The 19,561-nt window shown below is 36.2% G+C and overlaps 1 protein-coding gene across 1 annotated transcript in view; it reads right to left on the bottom strand.

Moving 5' to 3' along the window:
- LOC128655969 (cytochrome P450 2K4) overlaps window positions 1–19,561 on the bottom strand; it is an 88,802-nt gene that overhangs the window by 16,401 nt on the left and 52,840 nt on the right. Inside the window, exons 5-8 of the mRNA XM_053709586.1 lie at window positions 17,586–17,762; window positions 11,855–11,996; window positions 8,074–8,258; window positions 484–625 (exon numbers count right to left, since the gene is read on the bottom strand). Coding sequence (XP_053565561.1) covers window positions 484–625; window positions 8,074–8,258; window positions 11,855–11,996; window positions 17,586–17,762 — 646 coding nt within the window. The remainder of the gene's footprint in view (window positions 1–483; window positions 626–8,073; window positions 8,259–11,854; window positions 11,997–17,585; window positions 17,763–19,561) is intronic.

Raw genomic sequence — 19,561 nt, 5'->3', positions numbered from 1 at the left:
TTTAGTGGCGGCAATGTCGGGAGCGGCGGAATAGGGGTTAATAACTTTATAATAGTGTCAGCGATGTCGGGAGTGGCGGAATAGGGATTAATAACTTTTATTAGGGTCTGCAATGTTGGGGGAGGCAGATTATGGGTTAATACCTTTATTTAGGTGTCAGTAATGTCGGGGGCGTCGGATTAGGGGTGTTTAGACTTGGGGTTTATGTTAGGGTGTTAGGTTTAAACATAATTTTTTTTTCCCATAGACATTAATGGGGTTGCGTTACAGAGATTTTTCATCCCGCACTTCAGGTGTTAGTTTTTTTTCATTGATGTCTATCGGGGAAAGCGTGCACGAGCACATCAAAGCAGCCCTTGGCTTTTGTGCGGTATGCCACCATATCGCACGCACAAGGAGGCTTTTCAGTAACATGTAAATATTTTTTATAAATCATCCTTTTTACACACATTGTTGCTATAATAATATTAGAACGTGCAATACCTGCTGAAAATGGCATGAATGCATCATTCCGTACAAAATTCCCTTCAGAATCAAGAAAGTGTTGAGGATAAAACTCATCTGGTTTCTCAAAATAATCCTTGTCTCGCAATACAGAAGTTAGCACTGGGAGAATGACGGTCCCCTAGAAAGAGTACAATAATGAGTATCTGAATGTTAATCGTAGGATAGTACTGAAAAATAACTTCACTTTGAGTAGGACCAATATAGGAATTATAAACACTTAAAAATACAAATGAAGGATAATGGAAAAAGGTTATATATTCTATGAACTTTTTTTTTTCTGAAATTTTTGACCCTTGGTCATTCTTTATTTAATTTGATTTAATTTGTTCTTTTTTGTCTAAACTATTTAAAAAGGGCATTAAGTTAAATATTTATTCCCCTATAAAGGACCAGATTACAAGTGGAGTGCTATCAGTTATGCGCGAGTGATAAGGGGTTTATTGCGTGTGTTTGCATGTGTCCAGTTGTTCGCTCGTATTACAAGTTGAAAGTAAAAGTGATCGCTTAAGCGCAATTTAGGTTAACACATTGGGTTAGTGTAACCTCAGAGCTCTGGTTAACTGTTCGCAAAAAAAAAAAAGTGTCACAAAACACATCAAGAATAAATTACAAAAGTTCACTTGCACTCATAATAACATCATCTAATAAAAATTATTCAAAAAAATATTTTGTAGACATGTTAGTCGAGAGATTTAGATATCAAAATATCAAGAGTATTGCATTGAGCAATGGCACTTTTTATTGGACTAACTATACATTAATAAGTTGACAAGCTTTCGGAAAAAATTCCTTCCTTTCTCAAGTCTGAAGCAATACTGACCAATTTAATCTGTAAATTACATTGAATTGGTCAGTATTGCTTCAGACTTAAGAAAGGAAGGAATTCTTCCAAAAGCTTGTCAACTTATAAATGTATAGTCAGTCCAATAAAAAGTATGATTGCTCAATGCAATACTCTTGTTATTTTGAGTTGTATATATAAAAATGTGTGTATTTATTTACATGTGTGTATTTATGTATTATATATAAACAGGTAGCCCTCAGTTTACGCCAGGGTTAGGTTCCAGAAGGAATGGTTGTAAATCGAAACCGTTTTCTGCAAACAGTTCTTTCTATGCATTCCAATCTGAACTGATTTATAGAAAGGAAGATCTTGTTCCTTTGAAATCTGCTCGATAGCTCAGGTCTGGTTAAACTGATTAATTTCATCTTGCTTGGCTTTGCAGCAACACAAGCGTACAGCTCCACCTACTGGCTATTTTAATCAATGCACTGCTTCTCAATGCTTTTCAATAGCAGTCACATGACTGGAAAAAAAGGTTGTTATTCTGAAACGGTGCAAATTGAACCGTTGTAAACCGAGGGCCACCTATATATATATATATATATATATATATATATAGTGCATTGGAGCCCTTTGCAGTTAAGTAGCTGTAAACATGAAAACATTTATATAATATTCATATTTAATAAAGTGTGTATTTACTGTAAATATGTTACATTCCAATGTTCTGGACATAGCAAAATATGTTCTATGCATTTATAAATAGATATTCCTATATATATCTGTATATATCTATACCTATTTAGAAACATCTATAAATATATATATATATAAACAATCATATATACATTCTTCTATGTAAAGAACATTGGAATGTGAAATATTCATATTTTCATGTCGGGCTAGCTCACTTGAGAGAAAACGTAATCAGGCTTGTGTGTAAGTAGGGTGTTTTTTTTCTTTTTTGCTCCATTGACTTCTATTGGGGAATGGGTTATTGATATTGTAAGTACGGCTTTGCTCATCAGGTTAGCGCGAGCGAAAACAGTTTACTTTGTTACTACCAAACGCACGTAAAAAGCTTACTTCTAGAGCAGTTAACGCTCGAGCTAGAGCATTAAATAATGCTCTACTTGTAACCTGGCCCAAAATGTTTAAAAGGGAAATTGCAGTGCAAAAATCAGTAAGAAGATGTAATTGTATCACTACCAACCCTGCAAGTCCATGTGTTTAAACCTTGCAAAGGGTTTAAACACATAATTACCTCTCGGCAGTCACAAAGCAGTGGACATGGTAATTGAACCAATCAGAAGCTGCAGACTGGTATTGTCATGAGTGCTATAATGACATGATCAATTAGATTAAGTAATTTTTGCACTAAAAATTCCCTTTAATTAAAGGGACAGTAAAGTCTAAATTGAATTCTCACGATTCAGGGAGATTGGGCCATTTTAAACAACTTTCCAATTTACTTCAATTATCAATTTATCTTAGTTCTCTTGGTATCCTTTGTTAAAAGAGTTATTCTAGGTGCTTACAACAGTATTTATAGGAATGTTATATATAGTTACAAACACTGCTAAAGATACGTGCACACAAGCACTTACCAGTCAACCCACTCTTCAACAAAAGATACAAAAAGAACAAAGCAAATTTGATAATAGAAGTGAATTAGAAAAAGTTGGTTAAAATGACATGCTCTGGGGCATATATATCAAGCTCCGCTGCTCCATAACCTGTCCGCCTGCTCTGAGGTGGCGGAAAGACATTGCCAGAATATGATTGATTGACACCCCCTGCTAGCGGCTGAGAATCTGCAGGGGGCGGCATTTCACCAGCAGTTCACAAGAACTGCTGGTGCAATGATAAATGCAGAGAGCCTATGCTGTCAGCATTTATCGATGTGCATCAGATATGATCCACAATATCGGATCATGTCCGCTCACACATTAATAAATAGGCCCCTCCATCTGAATCGTGGCTGTTTTATTTTTACTTTACTGTCCCTTTAAGTTTATTTATTTTTACTTTACTGTCCCTTTAAGTTTATTTATTTTTACTTTTTTTAAAAATGTATTGAAAGTAGCGGTATTTTTTTCATTTGAAAAGCTTATCTACAATTTATAACTTAGTATACAAACATATACCAGGGTTGAAAAACATTTAATTCTAAGACCTCTAGCTATGTTAAAAGTGTACTGTTTTTATGAAATATATCTATCTATCTATCTATCTATCTATATATATGTCATTCAACAAGTAAGAATAGTTGCCCATTTTGCATTGATCTTTTTATAGGGTTCTTTAGCCATCTGGCAGCAATGTCTGCAACAACGTTTATAACAATGTTATACATAGGGGTCTATTTATCAAATGTCTTGCGGACCTGATCCGACAGTGCGGATCAGGTCCGCAAGACATCACTGAATGTGACCACTGAATGTGACCGCTGCGACCGTCTTTGTGACCACTGCTCCATAACTTGTGTTTCTGGCGAGTCTGAAGACTCGCCAGAAACACGGGCCGCCAAGCTCCATTCGGAGCTTGATAGAAAGGGCCCCATAGTTGCAAATGCTTCTGCTATAGAGTATCTGTAGCATTATATGGCAGCAGTTTTTGTATCTATAACATTGCTAGAAACATTGTGGCAAACACTGCTGTCAAATGGCCAAGATACATGCACACTCCTGAGCTTACCTACTCTTTAACAAAGGATACCAAGTGTATTAATTTGTTTACAAATAGTTCTTTTACCTTTATTTTTTAATTTGAAATCTATTTAAACCCCCTATACTGAAAAGTGTAATACTGCAGTGCTGTTTATACAAAACATATGAAAACAAAAACAGCAGCAGAAATCAACTACCCACTAAGGGTGGGAGTGAGCCCATTACACTTGAAAGGGCGTTCCCGCAGCAGCTTTGAATACAATGGGCTCTCGTCAACTGTCATTTGTTTTTTGTCAAACAAAATTTAACAAGTCTAATTAGTGCTTGTTCCTTTAAAAAGTAAAATAACATGGCGCGTTTCCAGACGGCTGCCATGACTGGTAGCATAAACTGAAGCTCCTGAAATTCTTTAACTTATTTGGTGTCTATCCATATTTATAAAACTAATTTATAAACATTTCCTACAGATTCCACATAGGACAACATCATTCTGCTATCAGAACTTATTCTTGTGAAAACAACGACATTAAGAAAGCCGTTCCGGACAGTTAGCTAGACAAGGCCGTGGCCTACGACATCATCCCGTGCATGAGGTCCGGACTATCCCAGAAGTACGCAGCACTAGAGTTGACAGGTGAGCTGGGTGAGATCTTGTTTTTTGCTCCCATGAACAATCGGGCAGTAGACTTCCACCGAGAGCCGCTGCTTGATGTTTATAACAATGCCAAAAGTATGTGGGACATTTGTCACAGCATGTTAATCCCGATCCGGGCCTGCATAGGCTAGATGCGATGAAAAGTACAGGACAATTAATGGTACCACGTTAAATGTGACCTAACTAAATGTCTTCACATTTTTTGCACCAAGTTTACTTTAGCTTAATTACCAACGAGTTTCATGGGACAGTCATATTTAGCTGTATATTCTGGTCCATATTGTTGTATTTTATGCTTATAACTTATGTCCGGTATTTTTATCATATAGCTTTGTAACTTTACAAATAGGCATCTGGATTATGAGGTAAAAACAGCATCATCTCCATATTCCTACTTAATAGATGCTATTTTTTTACATAAGATAGATGCAGAGAATGAAGATCTTTCAAGTATACCAGCTTACCTAATCTTAAAGCTATGGGTTTTATGTTTATTTCAACTTAATGAGTGGCTTCTCTGCACTCCCGTGCACTTTGTAACTTCTATGGCTGCTCATAGGTTTGGGGGTTTTAGTGGCAAAGCCAATAGTACTATTCTATCATCCCCTTACCTAAGCTTTTGTCTATATTGCTGGGGCTCCTGGTGCACACTAATTAACCTACATGGTGTTAATTCCTAACGCAAAGTGAGACAGAGTGAGTGCTTGGTATGCAACATTTAGGTGCCTGGAACCAGATTATAGTGGAGACCTCAGATCCTATCTAATCCTCTAGAAGGAGCCCCAGTTGAGAATTAAGTGTTGTACTTATGATGTTTAAAACATTGATATGTCTCTATAATGATGCTAATGAACATAGCTCTCAACGACAATAGTAGGTCCTTCTGATCATTTGTGCAAATTTTTATACTTAGCTTCACCCCAGTCATGATCCACTAGCTCAATGCAGAGTCAATGTTTACTAATATATATACCAATTTGCTAGATTTCGGAGCCTCCTTTAGAGTTATGTAGTATCAGCTTATATCAACACCTTCCAGATGTCTTAGAGTATCATTCCCCTTAATGGTTGAATTTGTAAATTACTACCCATCTAAACATATAGTTATTGTAGTGAGCTCCTCTGCACTCACATCCATGGGTATGTTTGGGAACTCTCTCCATCCTGTCTATAGTATATAATATTGAGTAGCTACCCTAATACCCTTATTGCTCTTTAGACAACACACTATTATCACATGTCCCAAGTCTGTATCTTAACATTCTAGATATTTGTGTACATCATCATTAGCCCTATTATTATATTCTGAGCGGTATTTATCCACTGTCTCAAATTTAAAATTCACCCAATTTGGTGAATTCTTTAGCGGTATTAACCCGCTACCTAATGCTAATGTTCCTCTTCTATAATATCTGTTTCACTAGGTACAAGAGTTACCTTCTATGTCAAGTGAGGAAACTTGTTTTACAACCTGTTATTATTTGTTTTAGTGTTATATATGCTACAGTAAAAATTGTATCTCTCAGTTAAGGTAGTTTGTTATTATGTTAAACAGTTCAATTTAAAGTATCATTCTATTAGGTACTATTTCATTATAAAGAGGTACTACAGTAACTCACATAAAATTAAAAATTGTAAGGTATCACTGCAAGACCATCAATTGGTAAAACTGGGATCTACTAGAATTATAGTACGCCATATTAGCCCTAAGAATAGATTTCATAGACCTCCACGCGCTATATGATCTTCTTGTTTAAACTCTTTTTTTTTCTTTTTTCTTTTAATTTCAACAAAATGCTTGTCTCTATATTGTAGAGGCCATATTCATGATGTTATGCTGTGAATGTTGTATAGCTAAATACCTTAATAAAAAAAACCTTGATTTAAAAAAAAAAAAAAAGTAAAATAACAGTCTTTCAAGTTGGTTAATCGTTATTAACACCCTTCATATTGTGTCAAGAACCTGTACTCTGCCTTTAATCTTTATCTATCACACATACACACTGTTACTTCCTTTTATCATAATTATCAGTGTATCTTTCATTGTTCACTCTTCTGCAATCTACTCATGTGCATCTACCATTAACCTTTATGTATTTTTTTTGTTTTAAGGATCATTAATGGTACATAGAAGAGTTTGTGATTTTGAATCTGCCTTACACATGAATGAAATATGCAACATTTTCAAATGCTCCCATCAGAGATCAACTTCATTTACGTGGCTGCAAATACGTGTTGCATAGTGTTGACTGTGTTTTTTCTTTTTATATTACATTAACATATAAAATATCCTTTTTTACTGGGAGTCCTGTGTTTTATATATATTTTCATCAGTTTATTACCCATTGTGTAATTTTTAATTTATTGTTTGACTTTATATGGTCTCTGAAAACATGCAGAATATTAAGGTTTTGAAAACATTTTTTTTTTTTTTTTAACCTTTAATCTCCAATTTATTAGACACACCTAGATTACTATCTGATAGTTTAGTCAATTGTTCTTATATTGAATTGTGATGCTTTTTTATTTTATTTATTATATTTCTTTTTTTTTTTCAATAATAAAACTTACATAACAAAAATATCCTAACAAATCAAGAATATACATTGGAGATGAAATGAAGAATGTGGCATGCAGGTCTTGAAATTCCAATACAAAACTTACACATAAGACATTTTTTGTGTCCAACTTGACCCATTATGATCTCTTGGGGTATTGGTAAACAAGGTAGAAATAAGATAGAGTGAGGGGAGGAAATAAAGAAGATCAGAGAAGAGGAAGAGAAGACGGGGAAAGTGGTAATTGAGGGGATGGTTAGGAAGTCCTTTATAAGTGAGAGTAAAGGGGAGGGTATTGGGTTGTCCCATATTATGTTACAGTGCTTGACCTGTTGGCGTCCTTTTGGGGTTATACTGGGAAACCCAATCTGCCCAAATCAGTTTGAACAGGTCAGATTAGTTTAGAGCATTAAAAATATTTTTTCCATGGAGTATATATAGGCCATGGTGTTTATAACAGAAGACCAACTGGGGGGTAGTTCCTGTCTCCAGAATTTAGCTATGGACAGTTTAACTGCCATCAGGATGTAGATATAGAGATAACTTTGATGCTTAGGCAAGGAGTGCAGTCCTATATGAAGTAGTGCTAATTCAGGGGTTTTGGGGAGCTGTAGGTCAAGTCTGAATAAGGTCGAGAAGCACTTGTACCAGAGAGTTTTAATTTTGTTACATTCCCACAAAATATTTATGGAATTGAAAACTTGTCCACATCCACGCCAGCACATGGAGGAGACACTCTGAGACATTTTACCTAAGTGGGTAGGTACATAATACCAATGGGTAAGTCGTTTATAGTATTATTATTATTTTATTAGTTTATATGTTAGTCCTAAATAATAAATAAACTTACTGTGGTTATTTACTTTTAAATTAACTATAATAAAAAAGTTTGCTACTTACTTTTGGAAGAAAATATCCTTTAAAAGATACATCCCTTGTAGTCTGATGTGGAAGATTTGATGGTACAATATTGGCAAATCGTTGAATTTCATGAACAATTGCATCAGTATAAGGCATCTTTTTTCTGTGTTCCATTTGGGGCATAGCTGATCCAATCACTTTTTCAATTTCATTTTGCACATTTTCTAAATATAACATAGTAAAATGCATTTCATTGTTCAGTTAAATGATAATCCCTTTATCTGAAAGGTTACACATCAGTAGCCACTTTTTTAAGTAAAAAGTATATGATGACGGTAGGTAGGAAGGTATAAGATAATATACTATAGAGTAAAGTATATCTAGACAAATATTACTTGAGAAGAAGTAAACATGTCTTGGGATAACTATCTAGAAACATTTGAGGGTCTCAGTAAGTCTGGTCATGTAACCCATCAGACCAAAGTACAGCAGCAAAATCATAGCACTGTAATGTTTGTAATAGTATTCAGTATGTTGTAATGTTTACTTTCCCTTTAAAGGGACAGTTTTAGTTGAAAGCTAAACCTAGGTAGGCTCATATGCTAATTTCTTAGACCTTGAAGGCCGCCTCTAATCTGAATGCATTTTGACAGGTTTTTTTTACAGTTTTCCACCACTAGAGGGCATTAGTTCATGTGTGTCATATAGATAACATTGAGCTCACACACGTGAAGTTACTAGAAGTCAGCACTGATTGGATTAAATGCAAGTCTGTTTGCAGAATCTTAGATACAAAGTAATTACAGAGGTAAATAGTATCTAAACTATAATTGCGTTTGTAATGTCCGTCGCCGTCGGCAGTTGCGCACGCATCCTCAATGGAATGTTTGCAGCGAGAGGACAAAAGAATTCACCTGGATGCAGCAAAGCTGCATCCAGGTGAATTCCGAAAATGGCAGGGTGGTGAAAGAATCCACCAATAGGATGAGAGCAAGTGAAATTTTATTGGCTATTCAATAGGATTTGAGTAGCTTTCATCCTATTGGCTGATTTGAATTGGAAGAATCAAATCAGCCAATATGAATTCAAGGGACACCATCTTTAATCGCGTACCTTGAATTCACTATTCAGTGTACGGCGGAGATCATACAAAGAGAATCCTCCACGCTCCATGGCTCCGCGGTCGCCGGTCTTCAGCTCCACGGTCTTCAGTCTTCAGCTCCACTCTGCGCAGGATGTTCCTGGAAGAAGAAGAGGTTGCGCTTGGAAGAAGACTTCACCGCCTGGAACAGGACCTTCTCCACCGAACTTCAGGAACCGTGAGTACCAACCTGGGGGTTAGACTTAGGATTTTTTATAGGTTTTTTGGGGGGATTTGTTTTATTTAGATTAGGGATGGGCAGAAAAAGAGCTAAATGCCCTTTTAAGGGCAATGCCCACACAAATGCCCTTTTCAGGGCAATGGGTAGTTTAGGTTTTTTAGTGTTAGGTTATTTTATTTGGGGTAGTTTGGTGGATGGGGGGTTTTACTGTTGGGGGGGCTTTGTGTATTTTCTTGAAAAAGAGCTGATTATCTTGGGCCAATGCCCTGCAAAAAGCCCTTTTAAGGGCTACTGGTAGTTTATTCTTAAAGTAGGGGGTGTTTTTATTTTGGGGGGTCTTTTTTATTTTCATAGGGATTAGGTTTAATTTTGATAATTTTGATACATTTGGTAATTTGATTTTTTAATTTTCTGTAATGTTAGCTTTTTTATTTTTTGTAAACTTTTTTTTAACTTTAGAATGAATTAGTTTAGGTATTATGGGTTTATTTAATGGGGTGTTAGGTTAGGGGTTCTTAGGTTAGGAGGTGTTAGGTTAGGGGGTGTTAGGTTAGTGTACTGTACTTAGTTAATTAAATAGTTATTTGCATTTCGGGTTTTGGCAGTTTAAAGGGTTAATAAGTTAAATAGGTTTATTGCGATGTAGGGGTTTTGCGGTTTAGGGGTTAATAGGGTAAATAGGTTTATTGCAATGTAGGGGTTTTGCGGTTTAGGGGTTAATAGGGTAAATAGATTTATTGCAATGTAGGGGTTTTGCTGTTTAGGGGTTATGTATATAAAGAAATATACTTAAGCTAGATATAATTTAAAGAGAAGAAACTTTGTATTTATTTAGGACAGTAGTTTGTCTAATTAGAGTGTGGCTATATCTGTAGTTTATTATATAGAAAATATTTTTGATATATTTAAGATAGTAGTCCACTAAAATTATAGTATTGCTACACCTGTAGCTTAAATTTTTATATAAAAGAAGAGTTACAAAATACGTTGTTTCTACATCTGTAGTTTAAAAAATAATTAGACTGCACTCTGGGCAGGCTTATCGACTAGTATTATTATAACTGTGTTGGTTATGCAAAACTGAGGAATGAGTAATAAAGGTATTATTTATCTTTTTAACAACAAACATTCTGGTATTGACTGTCTCTTTAACTCTAAACATCGTGATTTTTTAAACTTCCCCCAGAGTGGACCATGAACCTATAAAATTCTACCCAGTGATTTCCTAGGTTTTGTATTTTTAAAGAAGTAAATGTGTGTGTATGTATGCATTTTATTTTCCTAATCCCCATAAAGGATAGTCCACTAGGGTCCTGAAATGGGATTTCACAATCCAAAGTTCTATAGGAATCTATTGCAATCAGTTTCAATCCGCACCACTACGAAGCCATCTGAAGGCCAGTTGTATGTTGGCATAATGGGCAGAACATATAAGTACTTTCAATAGAAACCCAGAGTCACCACCTTGTTTTAAGAACATGCCAAAATGGAAATGATCCTTTAACAAACAGTTGAAAAAAATATTGTTAAAAACAATATTTAAGAATGTTTAAAATTAAAATATAGTGATAAAATGTGTGCTCAATATGCCCATCATAGCGACATACAATTGGCATTCAGATGGTTTAGCAGTGGTGAAATGGAGTTTATCAATCTCGCTTTTAATACCTACGTTTTTATTTCGTACTAGCAGTTTTGGGATTTCTCTTTGCAATCACATTGACGTGATCGGGGGTTAAGTATTTGCCATTCAGTCTTGCTTGTTTAAAACTGCGATCTTCTTGCAGTTATAGAAAAAAAGCAAAAAAAAATGTTCTGTACAGTGTTTGAGGTTTGTAATTAGCAATCTGTATAGTGTTTTTTTTTAAAATGTGGTTTGTACAGTGAGTTCTGCAACTCTGTACTATCTTTAAAACCTTGCTACTTACAGAGTGAGAACTGTTAAAATCTCCTTATAGAAGATGAGATTTGTTGAAGCCACTTTCTGCTGATGGAAATTAATACTCTGCAATGTTCTTCCTGATTTTAAACAAAAAACTAGCCAAAACGGAAAACAAGTTGTTTTTTTTTAAATGAATTTGCAAGTAAAACAAAAACAAAAAAACATGACCAGTATACCCATCATGCCCATATATAAATGTCATTCATATTGTTTAACACTTATCATAAAGACCACTTTATCCAAATGTAAAAAAACACAAACTCCATAAACCCCTCTCACAGGTTCATTGTGTTCAACATCCATTATCAGCAGTCCCATGTGCTATTGTGGCAAAAATGGTGTGTTAACAATCTTGGCTGTGTTTGACTCAGAAAGATTGTGATCACTTTGTCAAGGAAAAAATGTCTATTCATGATTTTTTTCAACATTGGAAGAAAAAAAAATCAGAAAGATTGGGATCGACCTTATTATTGCCAATATGGACACCTACTCTCAAATAGGTTCTCTCAAGATTTAATATAATAATTAAAAAATAAAAGACAAATCAATTTCTTACTTTGTATTTCAGGGTATTTCATCATTATCAACAAACCCCAGCGAAGAGTGGTTGATGTTGTCTCCATTCCAGCACCAAACAAATTCCCTACAAGATTAACTAGATTTTCATTGTGGAAATATAATCCAGGAGTAGGTTTTTCCTGAAATTTATAACAAAGAAGGTTTTGTATAACTTTTTTAGATATAATCAACAAGCAACATAACGTTAAAAACAAAACAACATAACAAACACAATAATAGTACCTGCATTTTTTCATCCTGTAATAGTCACCAAATTATATATTTTTATAATAGTGGTTATTTCATTACAGCTAGGTGTTTTGTAACATTCATTAAAGGGACATGAAGCACTAACACTGTCATATGAAATGTTTAGTTATGCATGGTGAAACAAAATATACTTATTTATTTTGCCGCATGTCATTTAGACAGTTGCAGCAAATGGAAGTACACACTGCAGACTTTACAAGCCTAACCCTGCAATGTTTGAAAGATCCCATAAATTACATCTGTGAAACTAAACCATTTTTCTTTCTATTAAGGAGTCTCATGCCCTTGTGACTGGCAGATTTTTTATTTTTTTTTCTGTTCAAATCAGCTGATTTGAATAGCCAATAGAATTTTATTAGCTCTCATCCTATTGGCTGATTTGAACAGCCAATAGGATTTCAGTAGCTCTCATCCTATTGGCTGATTTGAATTTCAAGAATCAAATCAGCCAATAGGAATGCAAGGGGTGCCATTTTAATAAGGCTCCCTTGCATTGAAGATTCCGTGTACAGCGATGACCGTATGAAGAGGACGCTCCGCGCCGGATGTCTTCAAGGATGGACCCACTCCGCCTGGATGAAGATAAAAGACGCCGCCTGGATGGAGATAGACCTCGCCGCCTGGATGAAGACTTCTCGCCGCCTGGATGACCAGACTTCAGAAACTGTGAGTGGATCTTCGGGGTTAGTGTTATATCTTTTTACTTTTTTGGGGTGGGTTTTTTTTTTAAATTAGGGTTTGGGCTTTATGATAAGAGCTGAATGCCCTTTTCAGGGCAATGTAAAAGAGCTGAATGCCTTTTTAAGGGCAATGCCCATACAAATGCCCTTTTCAGGGCAATGGGTAGCTTAGGTTTTTGTTAGAGTTAGTTTTTTTTTATTTTGGGGCATTGGTTGGGTGGTGGGTTTTACTGTTGGGGGCTGTATTTTTTTTCAGGTAAAAAAGCTGATTTCTTTAGGGCAATGCCCTACAAAAGGCCCTTTTAAGGGCTATTGGTAGTTTATTGTAGGCTAGGGTGTGTTTTAATTTTGGGGGGGGGGGCTTTTTATTTTTATAGGGCTAGATTAGGTGTAATTGTTTTTATTTTTGATAATTTCCTTTGTTATTTTTTGTAATTTAATGTTTGTTATTTTTTGTAATTTAGTATTTTTTATTTTTTGTAATTTTAAACTTACAATTTTTAGTAGTCTTAGGTTTTCTTAATGTGTAATTTAGTTTATTTAATTGGTAGTTATATTTTATTTTTAGTATAATAGTTATGTTAGGTTAATTGTTAGTTTAAACTTTTTAAATTTCACAGGTAAGCTTTTATTTATTTTAAGATAGGGATATTGTAATTTTAATATAAAGTTAGGGGGTTGTTAGGTTTAAGGTTTAATAGTTTAATTTAGTTGTTTTGCGATGTAGGGGGCTGGCGGTTTTGGAGTTAATAGGTTTATTTAGTAGTGGTGATGTGGGAGGCCAGAGGTTTAGGGGTCAAAAACTTTATTATAGTGGCGGGGATGTTGGGGAGCGGCGGAATAGGAGTTAATAACTTTATTATAGTGGCGGCGGTGGCGGGTAGAGGTGAAATAGGGGTTAATAACTTTATTATAGTAGCGGGGATGTGGGCAGGTTGGCAGATTAGGGGTTAATAAGTTTTAAATAGTGTTTGCAATGCAGGAGGGTGGCGGAATAGGGGTTAATGGGTAGTTTATGGGTGTTAGTGTACTTTGTAACAGTTTAGTTATGAGTTTTGGGAAACATTTTTGTGGCGCAAAACTCATAACTACTGGTCTCAGATAGCGGAATGGATCGTGTCAGTATAGGCGGGAACACAAGCATTTTAGCCTCACCGCACAACTTGTAATACCGGCGCTATGGAAATCCCATACAAAAATTTCCTTTTTTTGAGTGCATTATAGGCTAAAATGCTTTTATATCTACACCTAACACCCTAACATGAACCCAGAGTCTAAACACCCCTAATCTTACACTTATTAACCCCTAATCTGCTGCCCCTGACATCGCAGACACCTATATTATACTTATTAACCCCTAATCTGCCGCTCCGGACACCGCCGCCACCTACATTATACCTATGAACCCCTAATCTGCTGCCCCCAACATCGCCGACAGCTACATTATATTTATTAACCCCTAATCTGCTGCCCCCAATGTCGCCGCAACCTACCTACACTTATTAACCCCTAATCTGCCGCCCCCAACGTCGCAGCCACTATAATAAACATATTAACCCCTAAACCGCCGCACTCCCGCCTCGCAAACATTAGTTAAATATTATTAACCACTAATCTGCCGTCCCTAACATCGCCACCACCTACCTACATTTATTAACCCCTAATCTGCCGCCGCCACTATATTAAAGTTATTAACCCCTAAACCTAAGTCTAACCCTAAACCTAACACCCATTAACTTAAATATAATTTAAATAAATCTAAATAAATATTCCTATCATTAACTAAATTAGTCCTATTTAAAACTAAATACTTACCTATAAAATAAACCCTAAAATAGCTACAATATAACTAATAGTTACATTGTAGCTATTTTAGGATTTATTTTTATTTTACAGGCAAGTTTGTATTTATTTTAACTAGGTAGAATAGTTATTAAATAGTTATTAACTATTTAATAATTACCTCGCTAAAATAAATACAAATTTACCTGTAAAATAAAACCTAAGTTACACTAATATCGAACACTACACTATAATTAAATAAATTAACTAAATTAAATACAATTACCTAAATAAAATTAAATTAGCTAAAGTACAAAAACAAACAAACACTAAATTACAGAAAATAACAAACAAATTACAGAAATTTAAACTAATTACACCTAATCTAATAGCCCTATTACAATAAAAAAGCCCCCCAAAATAAAAAAAAAACCCTAGCCTAAACTAAACTACCAATAGCCCTTAAAAGGGCCTTTTGTGGGGCATTGCCCCAAAGTAATCAGCTCTTTTACCTGTAAAAAAAAATACAAACAACCCCCCCAACAGTAAAACCCACCACCCACACAACCAACCCCCCAAATAAAATACTATCTAAAAAAACCTAAGAAAAAGGGCAGTTAGCTCTTTTGCCGCCCAAACCCTAATCTAAAAAATAAAACCCACCCAATACACCCTTAAAAAAACCTAACACTAACCCCCTGAAGATCGACTTACCAGGAGACGTCTTCATGCAAGCCGGGCGAAGTAGTCCTCCAGACGGGCAGAAGTCTTCATTCAAGCCGGGCAGAAGTGGTCCTCCGGACGGGCAGAAGTCTTCATCCAAGCCGGGCAGAAGTGGTCTTCCAGACGGGCAGAAGTCTTCATCCAGACGGCATTTTCTATCTTCATCCATCTGGCGCGGAGCGGGTCCATCTTCAAGACATCCGACGAGGAGCATCCTCTTCTGGCGACGACTAAAACAGAATGAAGGTACCTTTAAATGATGTCATCCAAGATGGCGTCCCTTAGATTCCGATTGGCTGATAGAATTCTATCAGCCAATCGGAATTAAGGTAGAAAAAATCCTATTGGCTGATGCAATCAGCCAATAGGATTGAAGTTTAATCCTATTGGCTGATCCAATCAGCCAATAGGATTGAGCTCGCATTCTATTGGCTGATTGGGGTTGGTTGTGTGGGTGGTGGGTTTTACTGTTGGGGGGGTTGTTTGTATTTATTTTTACAGGTAAAAGAGCTGATTACTTTGGGGCAATGCCCCGCAAAAGGCCCTTTTAAGGGCTATTGGTAGTTTAGTTTAGGCTAGGGTTTTTTATTTTGGGGGGGCTTTTTTATTTTAATAGGGCTATTAGATTAGGTGTAATTAGTTTAAATTTCTGTAATTTGTTTATTATTTTCTGTAATTTAGTGGGGGGCGTTTTGTACTTTAGCTAATTTAATTTAGGTAATTGTATTTAATTTAGTTAATTTATTTAATTATAGTGTAGTGTTAGGTGTTAGTGTAACTTAGGTTAGGTTTTATTTTACAGGTAAATTTGTATTTATTTTAGCTAGGTAGTTATTAAATAGTTAATAACTATTTAATAACTATTCTACCTAGTTAAAATAAATACAAACTTGCCTGTAAAATAAAAATAAATCCAAAACTAGCTACAATGTAACTATTAGTTATATTGTAGCTAGCTTAGGGTTTATTTTATAGGTAAGTATTTAGTTTTAAATAGGAAAAATTTAGTTAATGATAGGAATTTTTATTTAGATTTATTTAAATTATATTTAAGTTAGTGGGTGTTAGGTTTAGGGTTAGACTTAGGTTTAGTGGTTAATAACTTTAATATAGTGGCGGCAACGTTGGGGGCGGCAGATTAGGGGTTAATAAGTGTAGGTAGGTGGCGGCGACATTGGGGACGGCAGATTAGGGGTTAATAAATATAATGTAGGTGGCGGCCGTTTCCGGAGTGGCAGATTAGGGTGTAAAATATTTATTTTAGTATTTGCGATGTGGGAGGGCCTCGGTTTAGGGGTTAATAGGTAGTTTATGGGTGTTAGTGTACTTTTTAGCACTTTAGTTAAGAGGTTTTATGTTACGGCCTTGTACCATAAAACTCTTAACTACTGACTTTTAAATGCGTTAGGACTCTTGACAGGGTAGGCTGTACCGCTCACTTTTTTTCCTCCCAGGACAGACTCGTAATACTGGCCCTATGGAAGTCACATAGAAAAAAGACTTTACGAAGTTTACGTAAGTCGTTTCGTGGTAAGGCCAAAAATTTGTGCTGTGCCCCTAAACCTTCAAGACTCATAATACCAGCGGGCGTAAAAAAGCAGCGTTAGGACCTCTTAACGCTGCTTTTTTACCCTAACGCACAACTCGTAATCTAGCCGTATGTATCCAGAGATTGTCTGTGGAAAAAACAAGCCTTCTGACTTGTCTAGATTTGTTAATGGGCTATACAAAGATATATATATATATATATTTTTTTCTCTCTTGATATCTATATCTATATACGTCAATGTAATTCAAGATGTGATTATTAACAAAATGGTACTGTACATAAACAATTTGCTCTACCTGTTGTGGGGGGGGGGGGGCATCATGGAGATGTTGCTGAAATAAATATTTCACCACTTACCATTCAATCTGTGCAGAAAGACAGAGATAGACAGCTACCACTTCTTATAGAAAAACTATGTTGCAGTCATGAAAAGGGTTAACCACTGCACTGTGTTACTTGCAAAAATTAGTAAAAAACTAAACGTTTTGCTTTTTTACTGGCACAACCCTTTCATGCTAGTAACACATACAGCAGTTTTTAGCCCCTCTCTTCCAGTAACAATAGTTTATCAGGCTGCAGGAGGGAGGGTCTAATAGCGCAGTCTTGTCGCTTGCGACCTACAGTGTATTTCACATTCATTAAGGGGTTAAAAAAACCAAAACAACTTTTTTAAGATTCCATTTAATGAACAATGAAATATTGATAGACATAATAGTATACACTACCTCTTTTTGCTTGACCAGAAACACATCAATCAGATTTCTCTGGTCATTTACATCCAAGTGATCCTTGTAACTTGTAAATGTCTCTTTAATAAATCTTTGAAACTCTGCAATATTTTTATGAACTGTTTTGTGATTTCCTGGAATCCAGCGCATCAAAGATGGAAATATATTGTATAGCTTAGAAAAAACAGAAAAATGAAAATTAGGCTCAAAACTGTTATGAGACGCTGAAAGTCTAAATATTACAAATCACTATGGGCTAGATTACAAGTGGAGTGCAACAATATTAGTACTACTGTGCATTAACGTTACTCAAATTAACTCAACAGAGTTTCTATTTTTGCACTCATATTACAAGTGATATTTTAGCGCTTGAGCGATAGGCCTCTATTTATGAAAGGTCTTGCGGACCTGATCCGACATTGCGGATCAGAGCTGCTGGTACAACGCCGCCCCCTGCTGACTCGTGGCCAATCAACCACCAGCAGGGAGGTGTCAATCAACCCAATCGTATTTGATCGGGTTGAATTGCGGCGATTCCTGTCCGCCTACTCAGAGCAGGCGGACAGGGTTATGGAGCAGCGGTCTTTAGACCGCTGCTTCATAACTGCTGTTTCTGGTGAGTCTGAAGATTTGCCAGAAACACGGGCCCACAAGCTCCATTCAGAGCTTGATAGATAGGCCCCATAGTCTGGGGCACACCAACATCTGGATATAGCGTATATCACGATTGTGCTCACATAATAGACTTCTGTGTTTTGCTATTGCTCGAGCACTAAACCTCCACTCATGCAGTGGAGTTCTTTACTTATTTATGTACTATAGTATTCAATTTCAATTTAAATAAAATATACATACATATATACACAAACACACATACATATACGTACCCATAGATACATACAGATACACACACACATTTTATATATATACCTGATCGAATATTATCAAGTGCGCTAACCTGACATGAAAATATAAATATTTCCCATTCCAATGTTCTTCACATAGAAGAATATATTCTCATACCTCCCAACTGTCCCGGGTGGTGCGGGACAGTCCCGAAATCAGGGGTCTGTCCCGCTGAGACAACGTTCAGTCACGTATTGTCCCTAAAACGTACAAGTGTTGCGCACAGCCCATTTTTTAAAATTAGTTTTTTTTTATGCCTCATATTTCGCTAAGTGTCATGACTATAGGAGCAGGAGGTGGAGTAAAGCGTTAAAGAAATTTGCAAGCACTACAAGGACTCCAGACTGACTGAGCTCCTTAGAACAGTGGTGGGCGGGGCGATCAGGTGAGTGCAAGGACTTTGTTATGCCCAGACAAAAGAAAAACTGAAAGCAGTCATAAGGAACATTAATACTGTGCACTAGAGTGGTGGGTGGCTTGCGCTGTAACTTGGTAGCGCACTACTATTCCTTGCTGCTGTTTGTGTGTGTGTGTTCCACAAGCCTCTCTGCTTGAATAGATCTTTTTCCTGTACTTCTTTTCCCACATCCCCATCACACTACTTCCAGCCAGACTCTACCTACAGGAGGTGATTGCTTTTAGTTAACACATCTCCTGCAGTCCTGTCATGATGATTTAGTTGGGCAATACATTAATGCAAATGCAATGTTCTTTGCAAAAAAACAAACAAAATAAAAATACATTTTGTCACTGTCAAAATGGCAAATTAATCATGACAAATATAGCACCCCCTCTTTTTCACTCTGCCCTCATTCTATCACCCCTTTCTCTTTCCTTTACCTCTCTCTCCCCCCTCTTTATCTCTCCCTTTCTCTCCCCCCTCTTTCTCTCTCTCTCACCCCCATCTTGCACTCTCTCCATCTTTCTCCCCCCTCTCTTCCCTGTCTTTCTCTCCCCCTTTCTCTCTCCCCTCATTCTCTCTTACTATTTACCTCTCTCTTCCCCCCTTTTGATCTCTATCTCTCCCCCTCTTTGTCTTTCTCCCCCTTTTTCTCTCTCCTCTTTTT

The sequence above is a fragment of the Bombina bombina genome, chromosome 4, assembly GCF_027579735.1.
Source record: "Bombina bombina isolate aBomBom1 chromosome 4, aBomBom1.pri, whole genome shotgun sequence".
Taxonomy (NCBI): domain Eukaryota; kingdom Metazoa; phylum Chordata; class Amphibia; order Anura; family Bombinatoridae; genus Bombina; species Bombina bombina.
This window is presented reverse-complemented; position numbering and strand designations above follow the sequence as displayed.